The following is a 27,191-nucleotide window of genomic DNA, read 5'->3' as shown; positions in this document are numbered from 1 at the left end:
TTTTTCGTACATACATCTCTTGTCTATTGATAGCAACTTCAGAGCTACTTTCCATGTCTTCTGCTCATTGTACTCATGTTACCCTCCTCCTCCTCCTCCTCCTATAGCTATAGGGAAAGAGATGGATTGAATTTCTTCACTTCTTTTTTAATTTAATAAGCTGAGACATTATTTGTACGTAAAGGGTAATCGAGACAGGATGTGTAAATCAGATCAAGTTTATCACCGGGAAACACAAAAAAGAATACAACAGCTCATGTGGGTTTTCGGGGGTGTACAATATTAATGGCAGAGATGTGATGGGCTTATTAGATTTTATGGTTTGGAAGTCATCCGTGAATATTGCCATTCCCAGTACGACCACAAAACACACACATATTACATACATACTTACATATATATATATATATATATAAACTCTTACCAGTACGCATATACACACACGTTCTCACTTAAGACACAAGAATATTAGGGTTTTAGATAAATATGCACTTCTTTTTCTAAGGAGGGCAAATTGGAGTTTGGAGAATAGGGTTTGTTTGGATTTTATTTTAGCCATTTGAGAGTTGAGATGGAACAAGAAATTTTCTAATAAAAGTAAAAATTATTTTCAGAAAGTACAATTTTTTAACTTTTAATTGCAAAATTATTTTTCAAACACAAAATCTAGAGCTAAAAACAACCCCCACCCACGAAAACTTCATCACTAACTCCTTCAATTTCCACATCAACATGATAATTTTTCAAAGTCAAGCATTTAATAAGAGCAGAACTCTCTCTCACTGTTTTGTCTTTTCTTGGAAACACCAAATTAGGAGCTACTTAAAGAGCATTGGCTTCCACATGACAGGCGGCAGCTTTCTCTTGCATAGTGCTCAGTATTTCACCTATTTTGTCTTCTTGCGTCGTATAGTCAAAATAGTCTTGTTATCTATATTTATACATTAGACACCATCTCCTTCGTCTCGACTCTTTCTGTTAATCCACATGCAGAGGACCTCCTCTCTACACATAAACCTCACGGCTTTTGGGCAAAACTAAAGCTCTTTTCTATTCATCACTTGTAAACAATTTACCTCTCCAAATTTGGATAATATTTGACAAGCTAAAATCTTCTCTCTTTATTAAGAAATTCATATCCAACATGTTTTAATGAAACGCAAAATCCTTTTGCCTACTTCTAACCCTTATTTTCTAATTCATGGAAACCTAGAAGGCTACTTTCCTCTACTCTTTCTCTCCCTCAAGGTCAAGTCACTTCATCTCTCTCTTCACCCCAAACTAACGAGATTAAAAGCGTGAAAACATTTTTACCAGTCCCTACCATGCTTGTGCTGCCTCCAAATTTAGTGGCACAGAACTGTCTCCATATGTATATGCCCCGTTATCTCTCTCTCACTTCCTATTACCACTGTATCTAACTTTTTCCTGGTGGTCAAAAACATCAAGATCCATATAACAATTTTTGGAATTTTGTGTAATTAACCACATAGATATAATTATATACATGTACTTTTTCTTCCAATTCCATGGACAGAATTGAAACCAAGTGAGATATAAAAATGGGAAGAAAGAACTGTTTCAAACGGGAGTAGCTCAGGCCATCAAGTTCCATTTTTTAAGAAGCTACCTAGGGTTTAATTCCTATGCCTCAATTGCTTGTTTAAACTATTAATGATGTTCTCTTCAAGTACTCACACCAACCCTTTTAGTTCTCTCCTCATTCCATCCTCATCTTACCACCTTCTTCCCCCTCTTTCTGGCCATGAAACCTGTGACGCTACTTTCCTTCACCATCTCTATGATCCACTTCTCATGGCTCCAGTTTGGCCAAGCAATCTTCCTCAAAACAGTGCAACAATTTTGACTGAAAAGAACATTATTAGCAATCTAAATGGAGATCAATGTTCTGGGTTTTCAAGCCTTGTGCCAGCCACGAAGGCAGTGAAGAAAGATAGGCACAGCAAGATTTTCACGGCTCAAGGTCTGAGAGATCGGAGAGTGAGACTGTCCATTGACATAGCCCGCAAGTTCTTTGCTCTCCAGGACATGTTAGGATTTGACAAAGCAAGCAAAACCCTGGACTGGTTGCTCAAAAAGTCAAGAAAATCCATAAAAGAATTGGCTCAGATGAAGAGCAACTCTAACAGTGGAGTTGTCAAGAGCTTATCTTCTTCCTCAATATCTGAAAGTGAGAATCTAGAGGGGCCGATTTCAAGAAGCTGCAAAGAACAAAAAGTGAAAAAGCTGCAGAAAGCTGCAAAAGAATCAAGAGCAAAGGCAAGAGAGAGAGCAAGGGAGAGGACTAAAGAGAAAATGTGCACCAGCAAGCTAACTAAGTCGTTGGCCCAATGTGAATCAATTGAAAAATCAGGCCAAAACATGACATCCTCCGTTAAGGTTATAGCTCATGGAGTGCTTAAAGAAGATGATACGGATCAGGACTCAATCTTGATCAGTAGGAAGTTTAAGCTGCCACATTCAAGTTTTGCTTACCAGCAAAATCTCACAGTGTCAGGAGATCTAAATTGCAACAACATCAATTATCTTCCGAATGTGCCTCACAACTGGGACATTTATCACACTGCAATGCCTCACTCGACTTTTTCTGCTAGTACAATTATGAATCGATCTTCAGGTTCTGTCCAAGACTGCAAATCCAATTTTCAGATTTTCCACTCTATCTTTGCTTAATATTTGGGTCGTAATTTAAATTTTTGCAGGCGAATTGGGAGAACTGGGACGACCGTATTCTTTTGGCTAGCTGATACACTCGTTGGAATTTAAGGAGCAAGGTATCATTGTAGTATTTAGAATTTGCTGTTTAATTTCTTTTGTTCTCCAAGTTAGATAAGATCAAAATAAGAGACGACCCTTTTTAAGGATTTAACTGTTTGAATAATTATATAATGAAGTTTCTCCATATCTATTTTCGTTAATTTCATCTCCCATTTCAGATGAGTTTTTTTTTTTTTTCTTTTTTTGGGGATATGAACTCTTACTTTTCAGATGATTATTTATTATCAAGGACTGCCCTAATTTAATAATAATTAGTTTATACATATGAGATAATTTAGTTTAAATATCAACCGAAAGTGAAAGTCTAATCCTCTTCATAATTCATATAAATATTCCAAATAAGATGGCATAGAACCAAAAGTCTAATTTTTAGATCAAAATTGTCCTATTTTTACCATAAATTAATTTCACAATTAGTATTGTTCTTGATTCATGCTTTCAACTTGGTGAACTTGTGAATGAGAGGATATGCAAACCCGATATCGATATGCTTACTTCAGTAAACATAGTAATTAACCATTTATCAAATATCTTTCGACCGCATCTCGCTTCATAGCTCTTTCAACAGTCTTCTCAACGAAATAAATGGCATGCACCAGATGTATTAACATTATGATTCACAAATAGACAATATAACAATTAGTTGCTTCTTTAAATAATAAAGTTGTATCACTCTTAAACATAACAACAAGTGTTTTATATTACCAAGATTTTCAATAACTTGAATATAAAGCTAGTGGTTTAGTTACGAAATTTATAAGATATTAGAATAAGTTTGAGCTTGATTTTATCAAATTGAGACATATTTAAAATTTATAACTGTGATATGTAGATTTAATAATAGTATTATGCATTTGAATCGTAAAAACTATAATATTTCAATCTCGTATAAAAGAAAATATAATTATTGAGCTATATATAAAGATTCAAATAACTTACTACAATTTTTGACTTGACTCTCTATTCCTCACAATTTGTGTTTGAAAACTATTGAACTAGTAATTCTTGTATTTAAGTTATAAACTCTATGTAGTAAACCATTAACTCAAGTTCAAATGAAGACACTCTATAATTAATATTACCGTTAACATATCAAAGTATTAGGTCTTGTGTAAGTCAACTACCTCAAACTTCCCATAAAACTCTTGAGCCAAGTTACATCAAGCTTTACCTAAACCTTTTTCCATATATTCTTGCTATAATGATGTCATTCATGTAGATATAATAAAAATAACGAATTATCATTCTCTTTTACCTAAAAAGAATGCCCATGTATACATCATAAGAACCCATTTTCTAGGAAATGCTTGTCAATCAAACTATTTCAAGCTCTTGGTGCTTGCTTCAGTGTATATAATAGTTTTTTTAGTCTAAACACTTTATTCTCAGGACCTTCAATAGCATGCCCCATAGATTGCTCAAGATATGCTCAACTTCTATGTAGCAAAGGGAAAAATCATACTTGATTTTGAATTGCCTAATTTTTTACTAGATTTAAGCAGTAAAAAATTCAACAAGTGAATAGTATCCAATACTCTTATATGAAAAAGTTTATGAGGAAGATGAGTTGTTGCTACTAAAAGGATTAGATATTGTTGAACTTAAAAGGATTATGCTAGATAGACTTGGGGAAATTAGTATCACTTTGCTAGCTAGAGAAGCTTCATTTGTTCACACTTTAATGTAAATAACTTTATAATCAACAACATCATCGTTTTCAAGTCAATTTTAGTTTGTTTCTTCGTCAAATATAACATCTTTGTTGATAATTATTTTACCACTAATAGGGTTGTATAACTTATATTTTTTAAATTTAGTACAATAACTCAGGTCTATTATGAGTATGTAAATCCATCAAAGCATGGATAATAGAACATAAAATTTTTAAATGATTCACTAGAGCCTTGTACTATATCAGACTTCATATAGAGTTTGGTTCATAATACTCCTTAATGAAGATAAACCCAACACTACAATTGAAATAACTTCTGCTTAAAATTTGTTTGGAAGTCCTTTAGCATTTAACAAGCTTCTTGCCATCTTTACAATTTTTCAAATTTTTTGTTCAACCATTCTGTTTTGTTGTTGAGTATACAATGTAGTAATTCCTTGCATAAGCCTTGTTACTCACAAAATTGATTAAATTCATTGGAAATAAACCCACTATCTATATCCGTATGAGGTACTTTTATGTTTCTTTCATTTATTTTTTCTATAAATTCTTAAAATTGTCTGAAAGTTTTGAAGACTTCTAATTTATCTTGCAAGAAGTAGATTGAACTCATTCAAGCTACAATCATCTATCAATAATAAACAATATCTATTCCTATCAAAAGATTTTGTTTTTATGGGTTCACACAACTCAGCATGTATGATATTAAAACGTTCAAATGCTCTTTTAGATCTTCAATTAGAGATGACCTTTTGCACTGTTTTCCATATACATATCCTTTGCAGAAATCTAAATTTTTAATTTTAAGTAGCTTAAAGATCGTTTCTTTTTTATTCAACAATTTCAAGTTCTTAACATTTAAATGTCTATATCGTACATGTCATAGTTTAGACTCACTATTTTCTTTTACGACAATAGTATAATTTTTTACAGTAAATATTTCAAATGAAAATAACTTATTCTTTATTATTTGTACCTCAATAATAACTTGATCTAATTTTTTTAATCTCTAATCACACGTGAAGCATCATAAAAAGAACATATTATTCACTAGCTATGATTTGCCTAAACACTTGGCAAATTTTGTGACATACTAAGAATGAAATAGACATTATAAAAAAGCTTTGCTTTACCATGATTATTTTTGATTGCCACGGTGCTTTTTTCCTTTACTTGCATCTGTTTGTTATCTCGAAGTGTCACTTAATTTGAATGTCTCATCAAACTGTTTGAATAGTAATTTTAGACCAATTTTGTGATTAGAGTATCTATTGTTTAAAAACTAGATGCCACTGCATGTGGTTGCATCTTCTTGATAAGCCATGAATAACTTGACTTCCTTTTTTTTTTTCATTAATATCATTCGATTGCTTGCCCCTTCCCAATATTTTATCTTTACATGCCCAAGTAGCTTGTAAATTAACTGTCTTCCTTTGATTGATTAGTCAATTATTATCTTTCATCTTTTCAAGTTTTATTTTTAAAACATTGTCAAGGTTCTCTTGAACAAACAAGTCATCATACATTGTTACATAGTGAAATCAATCTCCATACTAAAGCTCAAAACTCCTGAGTATGTCTTATTTTACATCATAATAGGGAGGCAGATGTATAGTTTATGGTGCGGGCAACAATGTATTGGGTTTTAGTTTTCTAGACTTAACTTTTGAAATTCTCTTTTTTTGTGCATTCTTCTCTTGAATAGATATAACAATAAAGCTTAACTCATACAACTTATCAAGAAAAGTTCCACAAGCAATAAAATTAGAAAGATGAGAGCATGCACAATTTTTAACATAAATAATTCAATCAATCTAACATGCATAAAGTATGTATCACTTTAAATCAAATCACCAACTAGGTTGAGAAAATATTGTATAAGTATCTCATAAATCTTTAATAACCCACTTAGACCTGATATTCTCGTCTGTTATGGAGGATAGATATTACTAACAAAGATATACAGAAACCAATTATTTAATAGTTGAAAGCCTATAGATTAGTCTAAAGGTTTGGAATGCTAAATTAAAGATAAACCAAATGAAGCCTAGATAAGTAGCATGTTCTCACCTGTTAGGGACTAGGTGGGACTTTGTCATACAGGAATTATGGATGGCATTCCTAGATAATATGTTTTGGATGTAGCTCGACATTTAGACGCCAAACAAGCTCAAGATTACAAAAGGATAATAAGCCCCAATCTTGTTCGTCTCTGGATGTACTACATATGAATTAGACTCTTCAACCTCCCTTCTCTTATTCTTTTCCATACACCATTTTGCTGGACAACACATGTGCATTTGCCTTCTATAGACAAAGAATATATGGAAAGGTTGGTAGGATTTGTGTGGCCAAGTGAAGCCACATAAGAAACAAAATCTTTGTGGTTTTTCATAAACCAGACGTTGTTGATACACAACACACATACATAGAGAAGAGGATGAATATTATACAGATTCATATAGAGATTTTACACTTGACATATTACAGATTAAGACTCTTGTTCTTGCATACGTGGATATAGTAAGAAAATAATATCTCTATTTGGTATTAGAAGTAGTAAGTATTTGAACATTTAAACACGGTTGCAATTCTTGATTTGAGGGTTTAGGTCATTTTTGGACATACATATGCGCTCTCACACACAATAAACATACATATGTATATCTATATATTTAGTTTTGATTAAGGAAATTTAACTAAGGAGCTCTGCAGTTTAATCACTTACCTTAGAGATTGCTTCAGAGGGATCTGGAATACATATATAATGCTTGATGAGTGTTTGGTAGATCAGCACATAATGAGCAATAGATTCGTGTTTTGATTTCCTGTTCAGTAAAAATAAATTACTGAAAAAACTTTTGGTGAATGCAAGCCCCAAGAAAAGTTTGAGACAGAAGCTTCTTCATACATAGTTCTTTCCTCTCTTGAAAACCAGACAGTATATCAGCTAAATATATCACAGTGCCTTCTCACAATTGACTTTATATGTAAAGTAGATAACAGATATATAAACTGCTTCAGTGTAGATACTACATTACTTCCATATACAGTCTTCTAAATTATCGAATCATTTTGTATGAATTAAAATGACTTCAAGTCTGTTATAATAACGTTTGATATGTTCAGTTTGGATTTGTATTAATTTAATAATCAGCTGTCGTAGTGAAAGTAAAAAGTCCATCGAGAACAGTAAGATATAATTAGAAAGGAGCTGTACTAAAAAGATTTGCAGCTGTTCTCCAGAAAGGACATGAATGATTTATATGGTGAAACTCACAGTGATCTTAACATGTTTTTTCATATATCAACTATTTTAAGATTTAGACAGTTTGCGTATTCAAATTAGAGATTTTATATTAATTGCTTAAACAACAAATACTAAAATTATTAAAAATAATCTAAAAGCATTGAATATTAAAACAAAAAACCTCTAAATTATATCGTATCAGCCTATATACTGTAGTCTAAATAAAATCCGTAAGAGTAACGTACCTTGCCATACTTAATTTTGAACTACAAGGTGAACCACTGTGCATCGGTGCCTGTGATTTGAGTCCATCTCTCTTACGCTCTTCTCCACCATGATGTCAATTCTGTGCCAACACCATACTCCTCGTATCACTCCTCAACCTCAACAACTACTCTGTAACAATGGAGATATATATATATATTCTTTTAACTCGGCTGAAACCTGAGTCTACGTAGCTCCGTCAGCGTTAATGAACCTGATCAGGACATCAACAGAGCAAAATGAAGACGTATAATCATAACTATAGATACGCGTGTGTATATGTATGTATCTGTGAGTGGATCGAGCTCTTTAATATGTACCCATTGATAAAACAAGATAATATTTACTGAAAACTTTCAGCAATTATAGTACATGGAAATATAATTAACCAAAAACACAGAGCGGAATTAAACGGCGTGGTTTTGTTATTTGTTTTTTTTTCTTTTTTTTCCCCTTTGGGTCAGACATGCTGTCGAACAAGTAGTACCTGAGCTGTTCTTTTCTTGCTCAACTCTGCAATACCAGGTCTCCATCCACAGCGTCCAACAGTTGCGGAAACCAACCAAATATCAAACAAAAGAAGATATAGAATACTCATGACCAACTTTATAATACACGAAGAAGAAGAAGAAGAAGAAGAAGAAGAATGATCTGAGAAGCTCAGGGTTTGACAGTAATGGACATGGAGATGAGAAATTCTACAAGTTGGGTTTTGTTTACTGTGTTAGAATCTGTCATGAAGTAGACTATGAGTTGTGTTTGTCAGGGAAGGCGTAAGGTGGCAGTGGCTCGTGGACGGGGGTACGGTAAGTTTCAAAAATGATAATAATTAAACATCAAACACTAATAATAATATAAAAAACTGGCTTCAAATCTACTTAGAAAACAGATGACTGAGGAGGAATTAGGTGGGACGTAGACGGTGAATCTAATATTATATTCCATTTAAATCTTTTTCTTCTGGGTCACTCCAATCTTGAGTTGACCAGGTTGAAGATCATGTAAAAAGTATCGAATCCAAAATCTTTTCTCTTCTTGTATGTAATTTCCCATTGCTGCTATCCAGAACCTAGTGAACACAGATCTTAGGTTTAGTTAGATAAATTAACCACACTGTAATTTTATTTCTAAGATTGTAATTATAATATTTTGTTGAAGATACACAAGAATTATATTACATCAAAAAAGTGAATTTATAAAATGAAGTTTTATAATTAAAAAAAAAAAAACAAGCTGAGAGAAAATTGGGCCGGCGTGGTCTGTGAAATTGGGCTTTTTATATTTTTAAAGCCCAAGAAACCAAATTGACTGTAAGTATTTCTTTTTTTAAAAGAAAAAAATGGAGAAGAAGAACGCCCTCTTCTGTTTATTTATTCAAGACGTCGCTACGTTATTGCTTGCTCAGAAAGTCTCACTGCATAGAAAATCTGGGTAACGAAAGAAAGGGAAGAAAACAAGATGGAAGCACCGAAGACCATAGCACACGAAATCGGAGGTATCCAAAACGATGCTCTTCGTTTCGGTCTCCATGGAGTTAAAAGCGACATTGTTGGATCTCACCCTCTCGAATCTGCTTACCAAACTGTATTCTCTCTCTCTCTCTCTCTATATATATATATATATACATGTGTATCTACAGCGGCACCGTTCGTTCTGTTTGGTTATTGGAGAAGTGCGAGGAGATGAGGCAGAAAATAACTTTAGGATTTTTGTTACTGTTTTAGTTGAATCCTCGCCATTTCTCCTTCCTTTTGGATAATTAGAGGCCATAAACGCAAAAATCCAGGGTTTAGTCGGATATTGTCTTTGGTTTCTTCTTGTATTGCTGGGAATTTTTCGTACGACCTTAGCCTATTATTTTTCTTTTTGCTTTAAGCTTTCAGCTTTCTTGGCAATTAAACTTAGGGTTTCTGTTTTTTTTCCCATATGTTAATATGTGCACATATATGTATGAATACTATTTTTCAATTCTTTTCTGGGGTTTTTAGGCAAGAGCAACACAAGAAGAGATGAAAAGGAAACTTCTTGCAAATACCTATGGAACGGCTTTTCCCCTGAAGATGGATCTGGATAGACAAATTCTTTCCCGGTATGAGTTACTAGCTCTTCAAATTTTTATCGAGTCATTTGTGTAAACTCTTGTGCTTTTGGTTTTTCTCTCCTACAACTTACTAAATAATTTTCCTTCTAAAGGCTTCAAATAGGAAAATAAGTGTGATCAGCTAGATATAAGGAGTTTGGAGAAATTGTCCAATCAGGGTTGGGAACGGGGGTAGTAATGTGCAAATGGAAGAAAATCAATCTTAAAAGGGAAGATATTAAGCCAAATTCTTGCAGAGAAGTACTAAGTTGGTTGGAAGATTAGGAATTAGCAGAGCAAATATTGGTTTATTTGTGTGTGTTTCATAATGACTGGTTACCTTGACAAGAAGTTCAAATATTTTACATGAACTTGATCTGAACTCTACGTGGTATAACACCCCCCACCTACACAAAGTGGGGAAAGAGAAAAGTGGAGTTGGTAATGATTTGAAATCCCCTTGAGGTTCTTATAAGAGAAAATTTTTTGTAAGTTAGCTCTTGGACCAACATGTAATTTTACATATGCACCAGTGGAAAGAAGGGCCAATTAAACCATGAATAAAACTATCCCAAGTGACGAAATGGAGAGGTAACTACTTGAGTGCTTGATCTAAAGCAGATTATCAGTCATTTAGAGATGGTCTTGTATTTTCAAAATTTTGTTAGTCTGTTGATGAGTTAATCCATGTATCCATGGATAGAGGGTGATATACCATGTTCTCGTCTAGACCCCATGGAAGGGGCTAGGGAAGAAAATATGCATGTGCAGGAACAAATTTCAGGATTATATCAGCTGGAAAGTTGGCACTGGGAACAGGATTAGCTTTTGGCATAATGCTTGATTGAATGGGGGGTCACTCAGTGGACAACTTCCCCAGATTTAAGCCATTCTGTGTCAGAAGAATATCTCGATTCATGAGTCTTATGGTGGCATTTGGAGGGAAGGGAGTGGAATGTGGAGGTAATGAGAAATCTCAATGATTGAGAAGTTAGGGATTTTGAGATCCTCCTCCAAACCCATACTACAGTTAGACTCAACAGGAGTAATAGATCAAATGATTTGGAGACTTAATGATAGAAGATCCCTCTCGATTTGGTCATTTTACAGCCATTTGATTAAAAGAGATGCCATGGATATCAGCTTCCCCTGTTGGCAAATTTGGAAGATTAATACCCCATCTAGAGCTGTTTTCTTTGCTTGGAGGCTGGTCAGAGGTGTATTATTACTCTTAACAAGTTGATCAGGAGGGTGAGAATATTGGATTGGTGCTTTTATGCAAAAGAGAGGTGAAGTTGTATACTTATATCTTTCTGTAGTGTACGTTTGTGTATAAATTGTGGACTCTTGCTTATGGACTTATGGGCATCAATTGGGTGATGGCTGGTTCAGTAAGAGATGAAATCCAGATGTGGAAGGATATTAGTAGAGGAAAGGAACACATTAGCCTAATTCCCCTTGCTATATTTTAGCTGGTGTGGAAAGAGAGAAACATGAGAGCTTCTAAAGGGGTGGAAGATGACTTCAGTAGGCTTAAAGATAGATGGTTCCAGATCCTTGGTTTTTTTATTATGGATCATCCTTTTCATTTATTGGAGAAATTGGGGGACATTATTGACATATTGATCCATTTGTAAATATTTTTGTACACGGTTTTGCTTCTCCTTGGTGCTTGCGTATGAATCATACCTTACTATTTTTATTTTTTTTAAAAATTCTTGTTGCTTTAGGTGTGAACTTGTTGACTGCATTCAGCACATGGAATTACCGTTCATCAACCATCCTACTGTAGCTATTCTTTTATTGAAATGGAAAATATTTCCTGAAATAATATGTCGTGTTAATGAATCATCCACTAGCACTAGGTCTTCATCAAAGCAAAAGATTGGATATCCTTTCTCGAAAGATCCCTTCTGATTATGTTATTGAATTTTTGTATTTTTATATGAAACGAGTATGCTTATCCAATATCTTAGGCATGTCCTGAAGGCTGAAGCTAAGTTAGCTTGTGGTGTTGAGAATGCAGGATACGATCACTTGTGGGAAGAGTTTATTGCCAGAGAATATAAAAGCTAAAAGTTTGACTAAAGACGCAAGGGTATTTTGAATGTTTCTGCTGATGTTCGCATATGAAGCTTCTTAAATAGTCAATTAAGAAGTATTTGGCATGTGCAACTTAACAATATTTTGGTCCTTTGAGAAGTGGAGAGCAAAGAAATCAGTAGGTTTATTTTGTAATCCAATTGATTAGGAAAAACAAAAAAAAAAAAAAAAAGAAACTACTGCTTGAGTTTGTCTCGAGCTTGGGAGGAAGTAGGAAATTGCTAGAAGATGAGGCATCTAAAAAGATTAAATTTTGTCTTCTGTTGCAGACTAGATTTTTACTATTAGTCTTATATTTCCTATTTACATTAGTTATTATTGTTGTTAAATTGTTTCCCAAATCAATGATGGGTTCTATATCTGGCTGTACCTAAAAAAATTTGGCAGAGCCCTTCCATTAGACATTGATTTCTCAGTAAGATCCATCAATTGATTTGAGTGCATGATTTTTATTGTTATTATCTAATATCACTGAGCATTTATTTTTCCTTGTTTTGATATTGATAAGAATTAAAAACACACTTCAATAATTGCTTTTATATGTCGTGGGAAATTTTGCAGTTTTCAGAGGCCTCCAGGAGCAATTCCCTCATCAATGGTTGGCTTGGAGGCTCTGACCGGGAGCTTGGATAACTTTGGTTTTGAGGATTACCTAAATGGTAATAATATTCCAGTGTTGAGTACATGTTATTTAGCAGATATTAACTGTAAAATGGCAACATTAGTAATGATTACCAACTGTAAAATGAATTAAGAGGAGTACTACTCTAGCAATGCAGCATATCTGCATCAGGACTATCACTTGTATTCTTGTGCTGTATAGGATGCAGGGGTTTTTGTGTAGATCTACGGAGTAAAAATAACTAAAGCTTTTAAATCATAGACTTGAGAATCTCTAGCATTAGTTTTATAAACCATGGAATCTGGAGCAATCGTCCTTCTAGCCATATTGAAAGTCTTGAATTCTTGTTTTTAATGTTGTTGTAATCTGTCCATATAGTCTGTAGGTGGTTATTCCCTGTTAGTGAAGTGCAGGGAAAAGTGTTTGTTTCTGGTGTTTTCTTGCTTGTTCTTGATTCAACTTGTTTACTTTATTGCTTGTGGTTACAGACCCTCATGAATCTGAGACTTTCCGGCCACTTGACATGCATCATGGGATGGAAGTTCGAATTGGCCTGTCGAAGGGGCCAGTCAGTCCAAGCTTCATATGATTCAAGCCTTTCTTCAGCAAATCAAAAAGGGAAGTGTTGCCTTGGGACAAGTTTGTTGTGGATATTCTCTTTTGAAACTCGAGGACATTCGGTGTTATTGAAATCATAGTTTAACATGTGAGACGGAAGTTCATTTTTATTATGTTTCCCATGTTATTTACAAACTACAAGCTATTGGCGAGCATCTGAATTATGCATGAAAAAAACTGCGGTCCGAGCGATCAAATGTTATGATATGAATTCAGTATTACGTTTCCCATGTTTTTCTCTCATCGCATTCATTTTGCAGATCTTTCATAATCTTTTGAATGAAAATTTCTTCAATTCTACGTAATTTTGTTGGCATAAAATGATATTTTTTATAGAGCTATAAGAATTACATTTTGAATTGAGATGAATTGAGATTACTGAAATTATTAAAAATAAATAATATATATCGAACTTGAAACTTTCCCATAATGAGGCGTGCCAGAATATTTAAAACTTGTGCCTGGTCCACTGATTTATTCTTCAAGCACATATCCCATCCCAATACACACCTTTATCTTCCATTTGTTCATACCTCGATTCTCATTCCCAGTGAGAATAATATATGAATATAAAGAGGGTTCCTTATAAAATATTCCAAACAAGATAGTACGCAGCGTTGCACTTAAGCTAGGGTGCCGTGTAGATAGATATTCCATTCCAGGGAATTGGGTCTACATCTATATGTGTGTGTGTATATATATATATATAATGAACTGAGGAACTGAAAATAGTAAACTGTAAGCAAGCAATAAAAAAAATAAATAAATAACGAGAGTTATAGTAGCCAACCAGTCATGCAAGAGGTCAACTCATCAAAAGAAGTCAAGGAAGATGTCAAGTGGTAGTAATTTTAGTAACCATGGCAATATTTGGTCTCAAAGCAGCAGGAGTAGTTTTATCACTCATGAAAATATTGGGTCTGAAAGCAGGAGGAGTAATTTTATCATCCATGGCAGTATTGGGTCTCAAAGCAGTGGGAGCAGTTTTATCATCCATGACAGTATTGGGTCTGAAAGCAGGAGGAGTAGTTTTATCACCCATGGCAGTATTGAGTCTCAAAGCAGTGGAAGTAGTTTTATCACTCATGACAATATTGGGTCTGAAAGCAGTATGAGTAACTTTATCAACCATGGCAGTACTGGGTCTCAAAGCAGTGGGAGTTATTTCAGTACCCATGGGAATGCCGAGTCTCGAAGCAACACATTTGGAAATAATAACCTTAAACGATTCATCCAAGTTCAAAAAAACAAAGGTTCACTGTCCAACACATCATGCAAGAATTATCAAAACTTACAATGTGATAATAAGAAAGTTAGAGGAAGTGAGAAAGTTCGATGATGTGTCTAGTGATCATAGTAGTAATGATGATGAGTCCTACAGCAGTGACGATGATGAATCACCTTTTTTTACCCACGTCGTCGGCGATACTCACCACCGCCAGAGCCCCGTGGCTTTCCTCGACCAAGACGTGTCTCTGTCGTTCCCCACCACTACGGATCTTCCGTTCTCCGCCACGGGCCTACCGTCTTCCTCCAGTTCCTCCTTTACGTCGATATCCACGTAGGTCTTTGTCTCCACCAGGTAATTTTCTTTTGTATTTACCTCTCTTTTCCATCGTTAAAAAAGTATCTGTAACTTCGGTTCGAAGCAGATCCAATAATATTTATACTTAAGTCTCTTTACCGATCTGAAGTTACGAAATCTAACAGTTTTGGTTTCGATCTACTTCGGTTTTCAATCTAAACTGAATAAAAAACATTACACAAAAACTATTAAATTATTGTTTGTTGCTTATAAATTAGATGAATTATCGTTGTCGATCTTATCAGCTACCACCATTTTAAGGATCGAGAACTAAACCCAACTGAAGAACCTTCTGGCTCTTGTATTCCTGTTCATGATTTTGAATTTCTCATCCATCTTGGAGGGTTTAGATCTCTGAACTTCCATATAATTATCTTACTTCGAAACTTTGTAAGCTGTATAATTATATCATGGTTTTTATTTTCTTTTACATCTACGAAATATCTTCTTTTGTGTTTGTTTGTTTTCCCAAACCCAATATTTGTCACAGAGATAAACATACGATGAAACTCAGCAAACCAATTCAGTGCTAAGTACTATGTGATATAATCGAAAATAAAGTGTAAAATATTGCTAATTTGAATGCTTTACTTACACAGACATATAATTTCAAGTATTTAAATATGAATTATACGATTCGTTCGATTTTTTATTATATAATCTAAAAACGTTATATCAAATTACGATATAATTATATGATTTGTTTGATACGATCATATGCATGTTAAACTTGCATATATATTAATATATAACACACACATGATTATTTTGATATGTTTTAAAAATCTTGTGTATTAAGTACTTAAATAAATTTTTAACATAAGCATAAGACAGATATAACCCGTTAATGTATATCTTTAGATATGGTGATAAGTTGTATTGAAATTGGAAGTTAATTCAATACGGTAATATTAGGTATTAATGGAATTCCATTTTTTTCATTTGGTTATTTTAAATTCTCTCTCGAGCAAATTTTATTTCATAGAAAGTAAAAAAAATCTTACAAGAATATTTGGTCATGATTTTCAGGAATCCAAATTCACGTTCAAAGAAATATCTAAATCACACTAGACTTATAAGTTTATTTGAATAATAAGTTAAATCTTATGGTATAAGAATATTTTATTTTAAGATTTAAAAATTAAATTACTATTAATTGATTCTAGATAATAATTGCGTTTGTAAATAATATAATACGATTTAAGATAACATAATATAATATAAAGAATAATATTGGATTATTTAATGATATTGCATATTACATACCAGTAAAATTGGTGGTTGGGAATGGATTGGCCATAAGTTATAAAAACAAGTTCTTATATTCGAACTCTTATGACAAAAGATTTAGACGCAGAGAAATTTTTAATCTGGAGCAGCTGTCTTGAATCATGACTACACCAGAATAATATTAATGATGATGGTGGAAGTTGCAGAAACTTCTAATCTGGAGCAGCTGTCTTGAATCATGACTGCACCAGAATAATATTAATGAAGATGGTGGAAGTTGCAGAAACTTTTAATCTGGAGCAGCTGAAAAGTAGAACTTAAAAGTATGGACGAAGAATTTAAAACTTACTTGAAAAGGGACTCGAGCAGGTCTGAATGGCCCTGCAAACACAAACTTTGCTCTTGGTCCTCTACGTCAGGAAAGGACTGATCATCTGATTGAAGACCGAGTACCGCCATGGGGCATTGACAAGCACCTGCAAAATCAAAAACCCAGATTGTTATTCTTTTTTTATCAATTCCAAAACTGACGCTAATTATCGGCTGCCACGGGCAAGTATGTTTGGAGTTACTTTCAGTAATCTCATTACTTGTTGTTTGGTTAATTAATTATTTTCTTTTCCTCCAGAAACATATATATATATATAATGAATTTGCACAAGACGATGATATACACTGAATATATGACTAAAACACGTTAGTTTAATTCTCTTTCTCTTTGTTTTTACAGTTCCTCAAACCACCAACTATTCAAATCATTATAAATAAATACTCCAATTATTCTCCAAGCATATATCCCACTAACACCAGCGGACCCCTACATCCCATTTATCATCCATTTTGTTCGTTTCTCAATTCTCATTCCCCCGATATAAATTATTATACATACACATTATAAAGAGGGTTCCTTCTGATCCAAACAAGATACTATGTAGCGTTGCGATTAAGCTAGGGGTGCTGTAAAAATATTCTATTTCAGGAGCTTGCGTCTGTATATATAATGGTGCAGACAACTGAACGTAATATACCATAATTAAGCAGTACAAATATTAGGAGTTCCAGAGCAGCCAACCAGCCATGCAACCTCACAGAGGGGGGAGTAGTTTTAATACTCATGGCGATGTTGGTTCTCAAAGCAATACAGTTGGAGATAATAATCATAGTACATCAAACGTGACAGAAAAATTTCACAGTCCAACAGTTTACGCAAGAACTATCAAGAATTATAATGTGGTAGTAAAGAAGCGACATCAAGATTCTAGTGATGATGAGCCGGAGACTGAGACTGACTATGACGATGACAATTTACCACCACCTCACTCTTTTCCTCCGCCATTCCTACCACCACCAAACCCATGTGTCTTCCCTCGACCTCACCCTTTCGTATTTGCTCGACCAAGACCTCTCTTCTTTCCTCGACCACCGACTCTTCTACCTCCTCCCGTTCCATTTTTACCTCCTCCATTTCCTCCACCTCCTCCACATCCATTTCTACATATGCCGTTTCCTCCGCCAGGTAATTAACTTTATTTTTTTTCTGTTTGGTCTTCATTTTGAAGTTAGGAGACAAAAATTTCAGTTTCGTCTAGTTCGATACTCCATCCAGACTACATAGAACAAAATTTTCACAAATAATCAAAAAAAAACTTTGGATTATTATTTGTTTTATCAACTATTTCGTTAATTATGCATAGGATGAGTAGCCAACTTTAATTCATATAGAATTTACTTTATATACTTGGTTCGATTTATAGACTAATGAATACTCTCACTGTTGAAATAATTAACATCTGATATTTTATTTATCTTTGAAAACCAGGTCCTTTCCCTTTCCCTTAATCTTATCAGCTACCACCGCTCTAGGGGCCAAAAGCTTTATCCATCTGAAGAACATTTTCGGAGCTTCTATATATTTCGTTATGATTTCGAGGTTTCTCTTCCAGTCTTGGAGGATTTTCTTCCTCCATATATTATGCATCTAAACTGCTAGATCACTATCTATGTGCAAATAGTTTAACTTATATTAATGAATGTTTGTACTCTACCTATTTCTGATTAAAATATATACAACGAGAGAGAGTCAGTAAACTCAACTGAAAATGACTGGTAAAAAAATATTTTACTATTTTGTTTGACAGATCCTCTATAGCTTCATTCATACCATAAACACCTAATGAATATGTTACAAATAATTACTATGCAATATTGATTGACCGCTTCACGTTCTTATAGAAAACATAGTTTGATTCTTAAAGAGCCTAATATTAATTCGATTGATGATATTAGAAGCTAATGAAACATTCATGTATACCTTTAGGGATGCTGATAAGTCTCTTGAAATTGTAAGTTAATCATGTACTTTATTTATTTAAGGTGTATAATTCCACAAAGACATGATTAACTTAACATAAAACTAATCATATCCGTAAGGACAAAATGAAATCAATAATCACGATATATGACGATTCACGAAAGCTATCTAAAAATTGAATAAATCTGCTTTCAGATTAGATTTAGTTCTTTCGATTATATTATTAGAACTTTAACTCCGCGAAATTCAGTAAGACTTGTTTTTCATAACGGAGAGATGTGAAATTTGAAAGAAAATAGTATTGAGTGGCACAAAGACCTTTCAACTTTGAAGTTATTTTTAAATGTCTAAATATAATGTTAGATATATATTTAAAATTAGGATTCAATTTCAATAAATTAAAACCCAGTATACTTTCAAAGCAAGTTATCTATATATATATATATATATATATATATGTTAACAAGCAGAATGATTCATATTCACATACATATATATACATACATGCTCCCTCAGCTATCAGATCTTTAAAACCAAATAATTAAAAAAAAAAAAAACAATTGTTAAAGATTTCCCACTACCTAATTTTATACAACATTGAAAATCAAACATTGTGTCATTCAAAAAATATATATAGTACTCACTCATCTTAGTCTTTGAGTCTTGATAGTTCTTTCACTTCCACAAGGGTAAAAAATTAAAAGTCCAACTATTACTATGTGATATATTTAAGGGAGTAATATTGCGAACACATACTTTCCAACAATCATTGCAGCAAAAAGAAAGAAATACTAGCATTTGGTACAAACAATGAGGATATGGAAGCAATTCCAGTGTTTAAAATGTTCACTGGGCATTGACACTTTCGAATCATCTACCACTTTTACTGACAAATCAAAACAAACCCAAACATTATTTAACTCCTAAACTGAGATTGGAAATCGTAGTACCCCAAATACATAAATCTGAATTCAGACTTCACGACTCTATAACTACATTTTAAAAAAAAAAATGGTTAACACTGATGACTACTAACCCGAAAGACAAAACCTCCTAAAACCCAACTTGAAAAGGTTGATTGATTCCTACCCAAGGCCATGCTAAAATTTCCGCTGAATGAGGATTACCGTTCCACGTTATGTTGTGAAAAAAGTCCACAGCTTCTTTCCTATTGACACTTCACCGGGATGCTCAGAATCTTCTTGGTCATTATCATCATCCTCGCTCTCACCCTCATCTTCAACCTCAACAGCCACAGCAATATCCCCCTGACTGTATTCATTTCCATCACCATACTCCGCATCCCCTTCACGTGTTCCATTCACTTCTTCACTCACCGCAACATTCTGAACCTTCTTTTCTGGTGTCGCATCCACCGTTGTCCCACACTGTCACAATATGAGAGACTCCGTAAACAAAGCCAAGGAACTAGGACGGATGTTTTGCCAAACAAACTTCAAAAGTGAGGTATGGCAAAACAAAATGAAAACAGAAACTCAAACTCTATACTGAGAAATTTCCATTGTCAACTTCTCAGATTGTCAGACCACATATTCCACACACCACGAGCATGTAAAAGGAAATACTGAATAAGTATGTATTCATCAATCTGGATTTAGGGTTCTTACCTTCACTAAGTAGGCACTTCCCCCATTCTCACTAGCAACTCCAACTGAAGAGGAAGGAGCAGCTTTGGAATAAACTATTCTATCCTCTGCAACTCTAACATCGTCAACCTTCTCAATTTCCTTTTTCGAGCGAGATGAATCCTTTTTAACAGCCACTCCACTGATTAATGATCCAACAAAAAAAAAATCAAGAAATTAGATGCTTCACCATCATGAAATTTTGAACAAGTTTCATTAAATCATGTGACCTATTGAACGAACAGGCCAAAAGTAGCAAGTTCGGATTAGTAAACAGCCAGAGTTTATACCAAAATGCATATTGAATGGAACATAAAACAGTCAGAAAAATTCCGAGAACATGTTACATGACCCTTATATTGGACATCCATTGAAGATCAAATAGAATGGATATTCACACAGCATACAACTGAGAAGTAAATTAATCGATTTAAAAACACTGATCAGTAAATGGGAACTCCAGGCTAAACAAATTCTCCCAGGGAATAGTTAAGCTACAAGGAACTTACACTTTGGGTCGCCGGAGATTATAACGAGTCTCGCCTCGGGTTTGCACATCAGGAATAACTTTTTGTCGTCTCCTCCTGCGCTGTCCGGTTGTAACACTATCAGAGCCCCCATCACTACCATGGTTATCTTGCTCACTCACAGTGACTCGTGATGACCGAGCACGACTCCTCTTCTTTCCATTTCTTAGACTTCCTTTATCAGCAAGACTAGATTCGCCATGGCTTTCAGTAGGTACATGGACAGAATCCTCAGCATCCCCATTTACATGGTCAGTGTCATTAAATTCTAACGCTTCCCCAAGTATAGCTTTTGCATCTTGAACAACAGCTTTTACAGAACGTGTTCTACTCACTCTGGCCCTGCCCCTCCTGACAGGCTTCTGACCCTGATTTCTCTCTGAAGGCTGAGAGAGTTCAGGGACCTCTGGTGCCTTCTTAACATTGCTCTGGTCATCATCTGATGGATCATGGCCAACTTCAACATCTCTGGTGCCAGTGTTGGATTGAACCCTTTGAAATTCCAAAGAATCATTTGCAATAGCAAACAATAGTTCTTCCTCATTTTGAATGGAACCTAATCTCTTTGATGGATCATCCATATTTCCTCGCTCAGCAGATGGAGATGCCAGGTCTGCCAAATTATGAGCAGTAGCGGGCTCCATTCTCTTGATTGGTGAGAGTTGAAGTATCTTTGAAGTGCATTTCCGAAGCCACGACATAGTTGCACCAGAAATTGGAGATCCTGAACCAATGTTACTCGGCGACAACTCATCATTTTGGCTCCCAGACAAAACCAAGCTTCCATGAACATGATTAGCTAGTCTTGGTTGATTGAGGACATCTGCATTCTCAATCTCTTGCAATGATTGTAGGTCAGAAAGCACAAACTCAGAAGTCAATTCCCCACAAGTCTTACAATTTTTATGAGACTCAACAAATGAAATAAAGCGGTTTCTCTCCTTGATAAACTGTTCTCGTTGGTCCTTCAATTTCTTTGTAAGGACAACAAGCTCATCAATGTCTTTTTGAATTTCAACTTGTTGCTCTTCAAGATGATTTTTACTAGCATCAATTTCCTGCTTTTCCTTTTCCATCCGAACTCTTTCTGACTTCACTTCCTCCATTTCCCTCCGAGCTACCTCTCTTAAATAGTTTATATTGCTCAGTTCACTCTCTTTTTCTTCCTCAAATGATTTCTCTTTCTCTAGCAGATCTTTTTCTCTCTCCTCCTCCTTATTTTGCATATCACTCTCAAATTTTCTTTTCTGAAGCTCAAAATCATGGAGCATTTGACTTCTTTCACTTTCAACTTTCTCAGCCATAACTGATCTTTCATGTTCCATAGTTGCTGCAAATGATTCTTTTGCCACCTCAAGAGCTGCTAGCTCCCTCTTTATGTACTCATCTGCTGTCTGCTTCTCCTTTTTTAACCGTTCCTCCTCTGAGTGTATATGTTTTTCAAACTTTTCCTTCTGTTCACCGATACTCTTCAGCTCTTTATCAATTTGCATTCTTCTCTCATCAAGCTCTTCCCATTCTTTCTCAAAATTTTCCTTTTGCTGCTTCAGATCCTCAGCCTCCTTTAGAAGCAGTTCTTCCTGAAGCCGGCTTTTTTCTATTTGCTCTTTTAATTCTGTTTGCAAACGGACATACTCAGACCTCTCTTCTTCAGTCACCCTGAGGCGATCCTTCTCTTCATGTATCCTCAAAAGCTGCTGCTCATTATCATATCTCATCTTCTCAATCTCATTTTTAAGACCCTGAAGCTCCTCCATACCAGCAAGCAGTTGTTTCTTCTGATTCTCCAGATTCTTCTCGTCAGTTTTCAGAACCTTATCCCTTTCCTTCAAACCTTTAAGTCTCAAGTCAAGATCTTTCTCTTTCTCCTGAAGTTTTTCCAATTTCTTATCCAATGCCTGCTCTCGTTTTGCAGCCTTCTCCTCCATGTGTTTTATTTCAGCTTCTTTCTTCTCCACTTCACTAACCTTGGTTTTCATGTCCTCATCCACAGATTTTCTCTTCTGATCAACTTCCAATTCAAATTCGCGCTTCTTGACATCCAAAACAGCATTGTGTTCATCAAGGAGTTTCTGGATTTCAACCTGAGCAACAGAATAAGATCAAATCTATGATTTACAACCAAACAACAGATGAAAGACCCAGAAACTATAATAACAATAATTCTCTGCAGATACCGTAACAGGTTGATACAACATTTTCATACACAGGCATGCCCAATTCTTTGCACTGATTCAGAAATTGACAAACAAATCAACAAAAAGCCAGACCATAAAATGCCCCTCTGGGGAAACTCTCATCAGAAATGAGAAAAAAATATTCTTAAAACAATAATATGTGCTAGCATAATGCAACAGGCCAGGCACATACCTTAAGCTGGTACCTAGGAAGTGCTTTGTAGGATGGATTGTGTTAGACCAATCACACAACCCAAACGGCATCATAGCAAACTAAGACAAAAAGCATAACACTAAATAAATTCATTCCAGCAATTATGCCACATTTGCCAGGTTTCTGTCACAAAACCAATTTCAAAAACTAACCTTTTCTCTGGTATTAAGCTTTTCCTCTACTGCAAGCAATTCCTTCTCTTTCATCTCTATGTTCTTTCTCATAGCATCACACTCCTGCATCCATATGAAACACATAAATGATGCAACTCTTAGATGCTTAACAAATTGCAATTGAGCACACACTTGCCTGTTCTTTTGAAGTTAGATCTTTGAGCCTGCAGCTTATATCATCTTCTTTATGCTTCAAATCTAATTTAGCTGCATCAATTTTCTTTTGTGTCTCTTCAAGGTCCTTCTCCTTGAGCTTAATGATCCTATCATTCTCATTTGCCCTCTCCTCTCTCTGGTTGATAATCCTTTGACTTTTAGCAAGCCTCTCTTCTCCCTCTTGTAATTTTCTCTCCCACTCTCGCAAGTCTTCTCTCTGCTTTGACAAAATAGTTTCGTGTGCTTCTCGTCTATTTTAAAAATTAAACTAACTTAGAAAGATATGTGGAAAATAATATTTGAACCATTAGAACAGTAGAAAGTTCTGAAAATAACCATATATTAGAAAGGAGAATAAACCAAGATCATGATCCCTGAACATACTCAGCAATAAAGGACAAACGTTCCCTCCTAAGTGCATTTTCCAGAGACTCCACCTCCTGTAACTTCCTTTCAATCTCCGAACTTTTTCTACTCACCTCAGCAAGCCTAGCATCAGCAGCATGCAACTTAGCCTCTACCTCCAAAGATTTCTCTTCAACACTAGTTACCAAAGCATTTGCTTCAGCCAACTTTGAATCAGCGGTAAACTTGATTTCTGCATTTTCAGAAAGCATGTCACGCAGAGCCTTCTCTAGCTGCAGCAAACAAAATTTCCGAAGCATTAGAAAACACCAGGAAATTTTTCTGAAATGGCATCCGTTATTTCTGTTTATGGATAATAAACAATTTCAAGCCCCTGACAATAAATAGTAATTTCAAAAGAAGTAAGTCAGGGACAGGTGAGAAACTCTTAATAGAATCCATCCAGCAAAACCAATGCCAGTCTGTCCTCAAATAAAAATGAAATTGCATTTTGTTAAGTTTGGTGTCAGTGCATGTGAATCATATCAGCAAACAAAAAAATTCACTGAAAAACCTATAGAAATTCAAATTTCAAATACATATATTCCACATACGGTAGCCTCATACAACCAAATTTATGGATTCTTAATTGATTTGTCCATTATAGTGAAAGCATATAGAAAGATTCTTACATGAGAGCAACAGATAACCAGAATAGAACAAATAGATTTCCTTTTAAGAAAAGATATCAGAAATGGGAGTGGGAATTTTACATCAAGTAGACACTGCTTCTCAACACCCAAAGCTTTCCGCAAACCTTCTTCTCGCTTCTCAACTTCAGATATTGCAATTAAATGTGCTGCTTGTTCACGTTTTAGGGCATCCTTGGCTGCCGTAAGGTCTTGCTTAAGTTCTTCGTATTTAGGAGACCACTCCTTTTTCTCAATCAAGAGAAGTCCCATATTGTATTGGTATTCAAAAAGCTGTCAAAAAGATGATTAAATTAGTCAAAACAACACAGAACTTTGTTTTGAGAAGTAAAAAAAGAAAACAACACAAAATTTAAACAGGTAAATGACCAAATTATTCAAAAAATAGGCAGATATCTTACAATACCATACATACACATATGTACTACAATACATAGCCGCAAAAGTATAACTAACCAAACTAATTATGAAGCAATTGAATCCCACAACTGGCAGAAAATTTCAGGAACACAAAGAAAATAACTCTTATAATACTATTCAAACATTAAAAAAAATGAAGGCAATGCAATAGTTAACAAGAATTAAATGGAAATATAGGGGAAAATACAAAAAAAGAGTATGAAGAGACAGAGAGACGGCTTAGCCATTCATTAATATAAGCATTCATGACTTAAAAAAAAAAAAATGCTAAAATGTACAAAGTCTTAGGTGACTTTAGAATCAGTTCACACCTCACAACTCAATTCTTACAAATAAAAATGCATGCACATATAGATTAGTCATACACTTTATTTGAAATACCATGATCTTGAAAATGACACCTGACTTCAATTTAATAGCCATAAAATCAGAAAAGTGATATATGCTAGTTGATAATATAAAAAAAAAAAAAGATAAACAAATAATAAGAAATCTTACTTGCAATCAGAACTACCCATTTCCCCTATTTCACAAAAAAAAAAAAAAGAACTACCCATTTCCTCATACTTCAGAATCGACAATTACAACCAATTTTTCATAACTTTTAATGTCAAGGAGCAATTTAAGGATAAGGCTACCATCATCACAACGCTGCCAAGAAAAGGGCTGGAGATCGGAGTATTTATGTCTTATATGAATCACATTTTACTGATTTACTGATCTGTCCCAATTCGTAGCACGATTAGTTCACAGAATCTCTAGTTAATTGAATCTACCACTCCTGGGCTTGGTAACCGTACTAGCAGATCATAGTGTCACAAGACCAGTTAGCAATCAAGATATCAAACTCAACTGTTCTTCCCTAGCCATTACAAGTTCAAATCTCGTCTTTTGAGGTCCCTACTTCTTTGAGACGCAATCCGGTCTGTTCCCCATATTTAAGCAACCTCCAAAACACTATCATGGGTGGAATACCCAATAAAAGATATACTTCTTTCCTATTTTCTAATTCCGTAGAAAGCCCTTTGTAGGAAAATAAAAGTCAAAAACCAAAAGACAAATAAGGAACACGAGCAATCAAGACAAAAAAAAAATTGGAAATGGAAATGGAAAGAGTACCAAATAGAGCTTCCAATATCACAAAAGCCAAAAGCAAGTCAAATAAATTGTAAGAACAGTCTCGACCAACCTCTTGTTCCAGCTTCGAGACCTTATACGTCAAGGCTTCCGGGTCCACAGGCCCGACTGCATTCTCGCTTACCCGACCCAAAGGTGGAGTTACCGGTTCCACAAAGACCACGCTTTTTCCCTTTCCTGCAGTCCCATCTTCACTTAGATTTGGCCCGTTGGAAATCGGGGTCGAGTCCGGCCCCGAGCCTCTCTTCAGAGGCGTCAGTGACCACCCCGGCCACGCCTTTCGCTGCGGCGTAAACATCAGGAGAATTCCCAAATCTGCCACTCAGCAAAACCCCAATTCACGGATCCCAAATTCAACTTCATACATCCAAAAAAAACCCCTGATTCTCCAAGAAAACAGAACTTGAAGCAGAAAAACCGTCTTCGTTTCAAGAAATGGACCTTCCTGAATTCCGACTAGAGTTCACTGCAAATCCGATAAGTAAAATTACCAAGACGAAGAAAACGAGCCCAACCTGAAAACTCTTTCTCTCAACTCCGCTCTCTCCCTGTCTCCTGAAATTTTGAAAACCCTATGTGCCGGACTCGAATGGAGTTCCTAAATTCCGGCGTGTAAAAAATGATTTGAAATCCGATAACGTCTCGATACAGAGACGCCTTTCTATCTCTCTCTCCTTTTTGTGTGCCGTGCGCGGATCACTCACGTTCTTTCTTTTCTCATGTCCTGGGCCCGACGGGAACTCCTTATACGAAACTACATATTTGTCCTTGTGATAGAGATTTATTGAAGTACTTTGCAAGGGTAGTTTTGGATTTTCACACATGTTCCTTTTGTGTGGAGGGATTCCCCCGCGAGGACGGAATTGCCCACGGTTGGTAAAGGCTGTTTCGGAGTTGAATAGGGGTATTTGGGTAATTTCGAGATCTGTCGTTTTTGGAAATGTAGAAGAAAAGAATAAGGAATATACTTTTGCCACGGTGTGTGAGAGCTGTTAAGTTGGGATGACGCGATCTAGGCTGTGGATAGATAAGCATCTATTTTGTCCCACGTGGTTTTCATGCTTGCCACCCATCATAGTTTCTCTCTCTCTGTAGATATATATATATATATATATGTCTTAAATTTAAAAAATATATATATATAATCCAATG

At 35.0% G+C, this 27,191-nt stretch overlaps 4 protein-coding genes and 1 long non-coding RNA gene across 5 annotated transcripts; 3 read left to right on the top strand and 2 right to left on the bottom strand.

Annotated features, from left to right (window-relative positions):
* Positions 1–1,559: 1,559 nt before the first annotated feature.
* On the top strand, positions 1,560–2,939 carry LOC110807223 (transcription factor CYCLOIDEA-like). The gene is made up of 2 exons (XM_022032281.2): positions 1,560–2,638; positions 2,724–2,939. The coding sequence occupies exons 1-2, from the start codon at positions 1,675–1,677 to the stop codon at positions 2,762–2,764; spliced, it is 1,005 nt and encodes a 334-aa protein (XP_021887973.1). The 5' UTR covers positions 1,560–1,674; the 3' UTR covers positions 2,765–2,939.
* A 6,397-nt stretch (positions 2,940–9,336) lies between these two features.
* LOC110807227 (cyclin-B1-2-like) lies at positions 9,337–13,638 on the top strand. The gene is made up of 4 exons (XM_022032290.2): positions 9,337–9,569; positions 9,974–10,074; positions 12,730–12,827; positions 13,279–13,638. Exons 1-4 carry the CDS (start codon positions 9,444–9,446, stop codon positions 13,377–13,379), a joined length of 426 nt encoding a protein of 141 aa, XP_021887982.1. The 5' UTR covers positions 9,337–9,443; the 3' UTR covers positions 13,380–13,638.
* A 2,571-nt stretch (positions 13,639–16,209) lies between these two features.
* Positions 16,210–17,070, bottom strand: LOC148269037 (uncharacterized). The gene is made up of 2 exons (XR_015813991.1): positions 16,573–17,070; positions 16,210–16,465 (listed from the first exon to the last, which is right to left on the bottom strand). It is a non-coding gene; the product is annotated as an uncharacterized LOC148269037 (long non-coding RNA).
* Positions 17,071–17,231: 161 nt separating this feature from the next.
* Positions 17,232–18,316, top strand: LOC110807218 (uncharacterized). Its single transcript, XM_022032275.2, has 2 exons — positions 17,232–17,739; positions 18,043–18,316. The coding sequence occupies exons 1-2, from the start codon at positions 17,301–17,303 to the stop codon at positions 18,060–18,062; spliced, it is 459 nt and encodes a 152-aa protein (XP_021887967.1). The 5' UTR covers positions 17,232–17,300; the 3' UTR covers positions 18,063–18,316.
* Positions 18,317–19,276: 960 nt separating this feature from the next.
* Positions 19,277–26,734, bottom strand: LINC1 (little nuclei1). The gene is made up of 8 exons (XM_022032273.2): positions 26,092–26,734; positions 24,546–24,755; positions 23,812–24,065; positions 23,408–23,678; positions 23,251–23,334; positions 20,690–22,791; positions 20,163–20,322; positions 19,277–19,922 (listed from the first exon to the last, which is right to left on the bottom strand). The coding sequence occupies exons 1-8, from the start codon at positions 26,335–26,337 to the stop codon at positions 19,671–19,673; spliced, it is 3,579 nt and encodes a 1,192-aa protein (XP_021887965.2). The 5' UTR covers positions 26,338–26,734; the 3' UTR covers positions 19,277–19,670.
* Between the last annotated feature and the right edge of the window lie 457 nt (positions 26,735–27,191).

This window comes from Carica papaya, chromosome 1 (genome assembly GCF_054855325.1).
Source record: "Carica papaya isolate Zhongbai chromosome 1, ASM5485532v1, whole genome shotgun sequence".
In the NCBI taxonomy this organism is placed as follows: domain Eukaryota; kingdom Viridiplantae; phylum Streptophyta; class Magnoliopsida; order Brassicales; family Caricaceae; genus Carica; species Carica papaya.
Note: the sequence above shows the minus strand (reverse complement) of the source record. Positions and strands in the feature narration are given on the sequence as shown.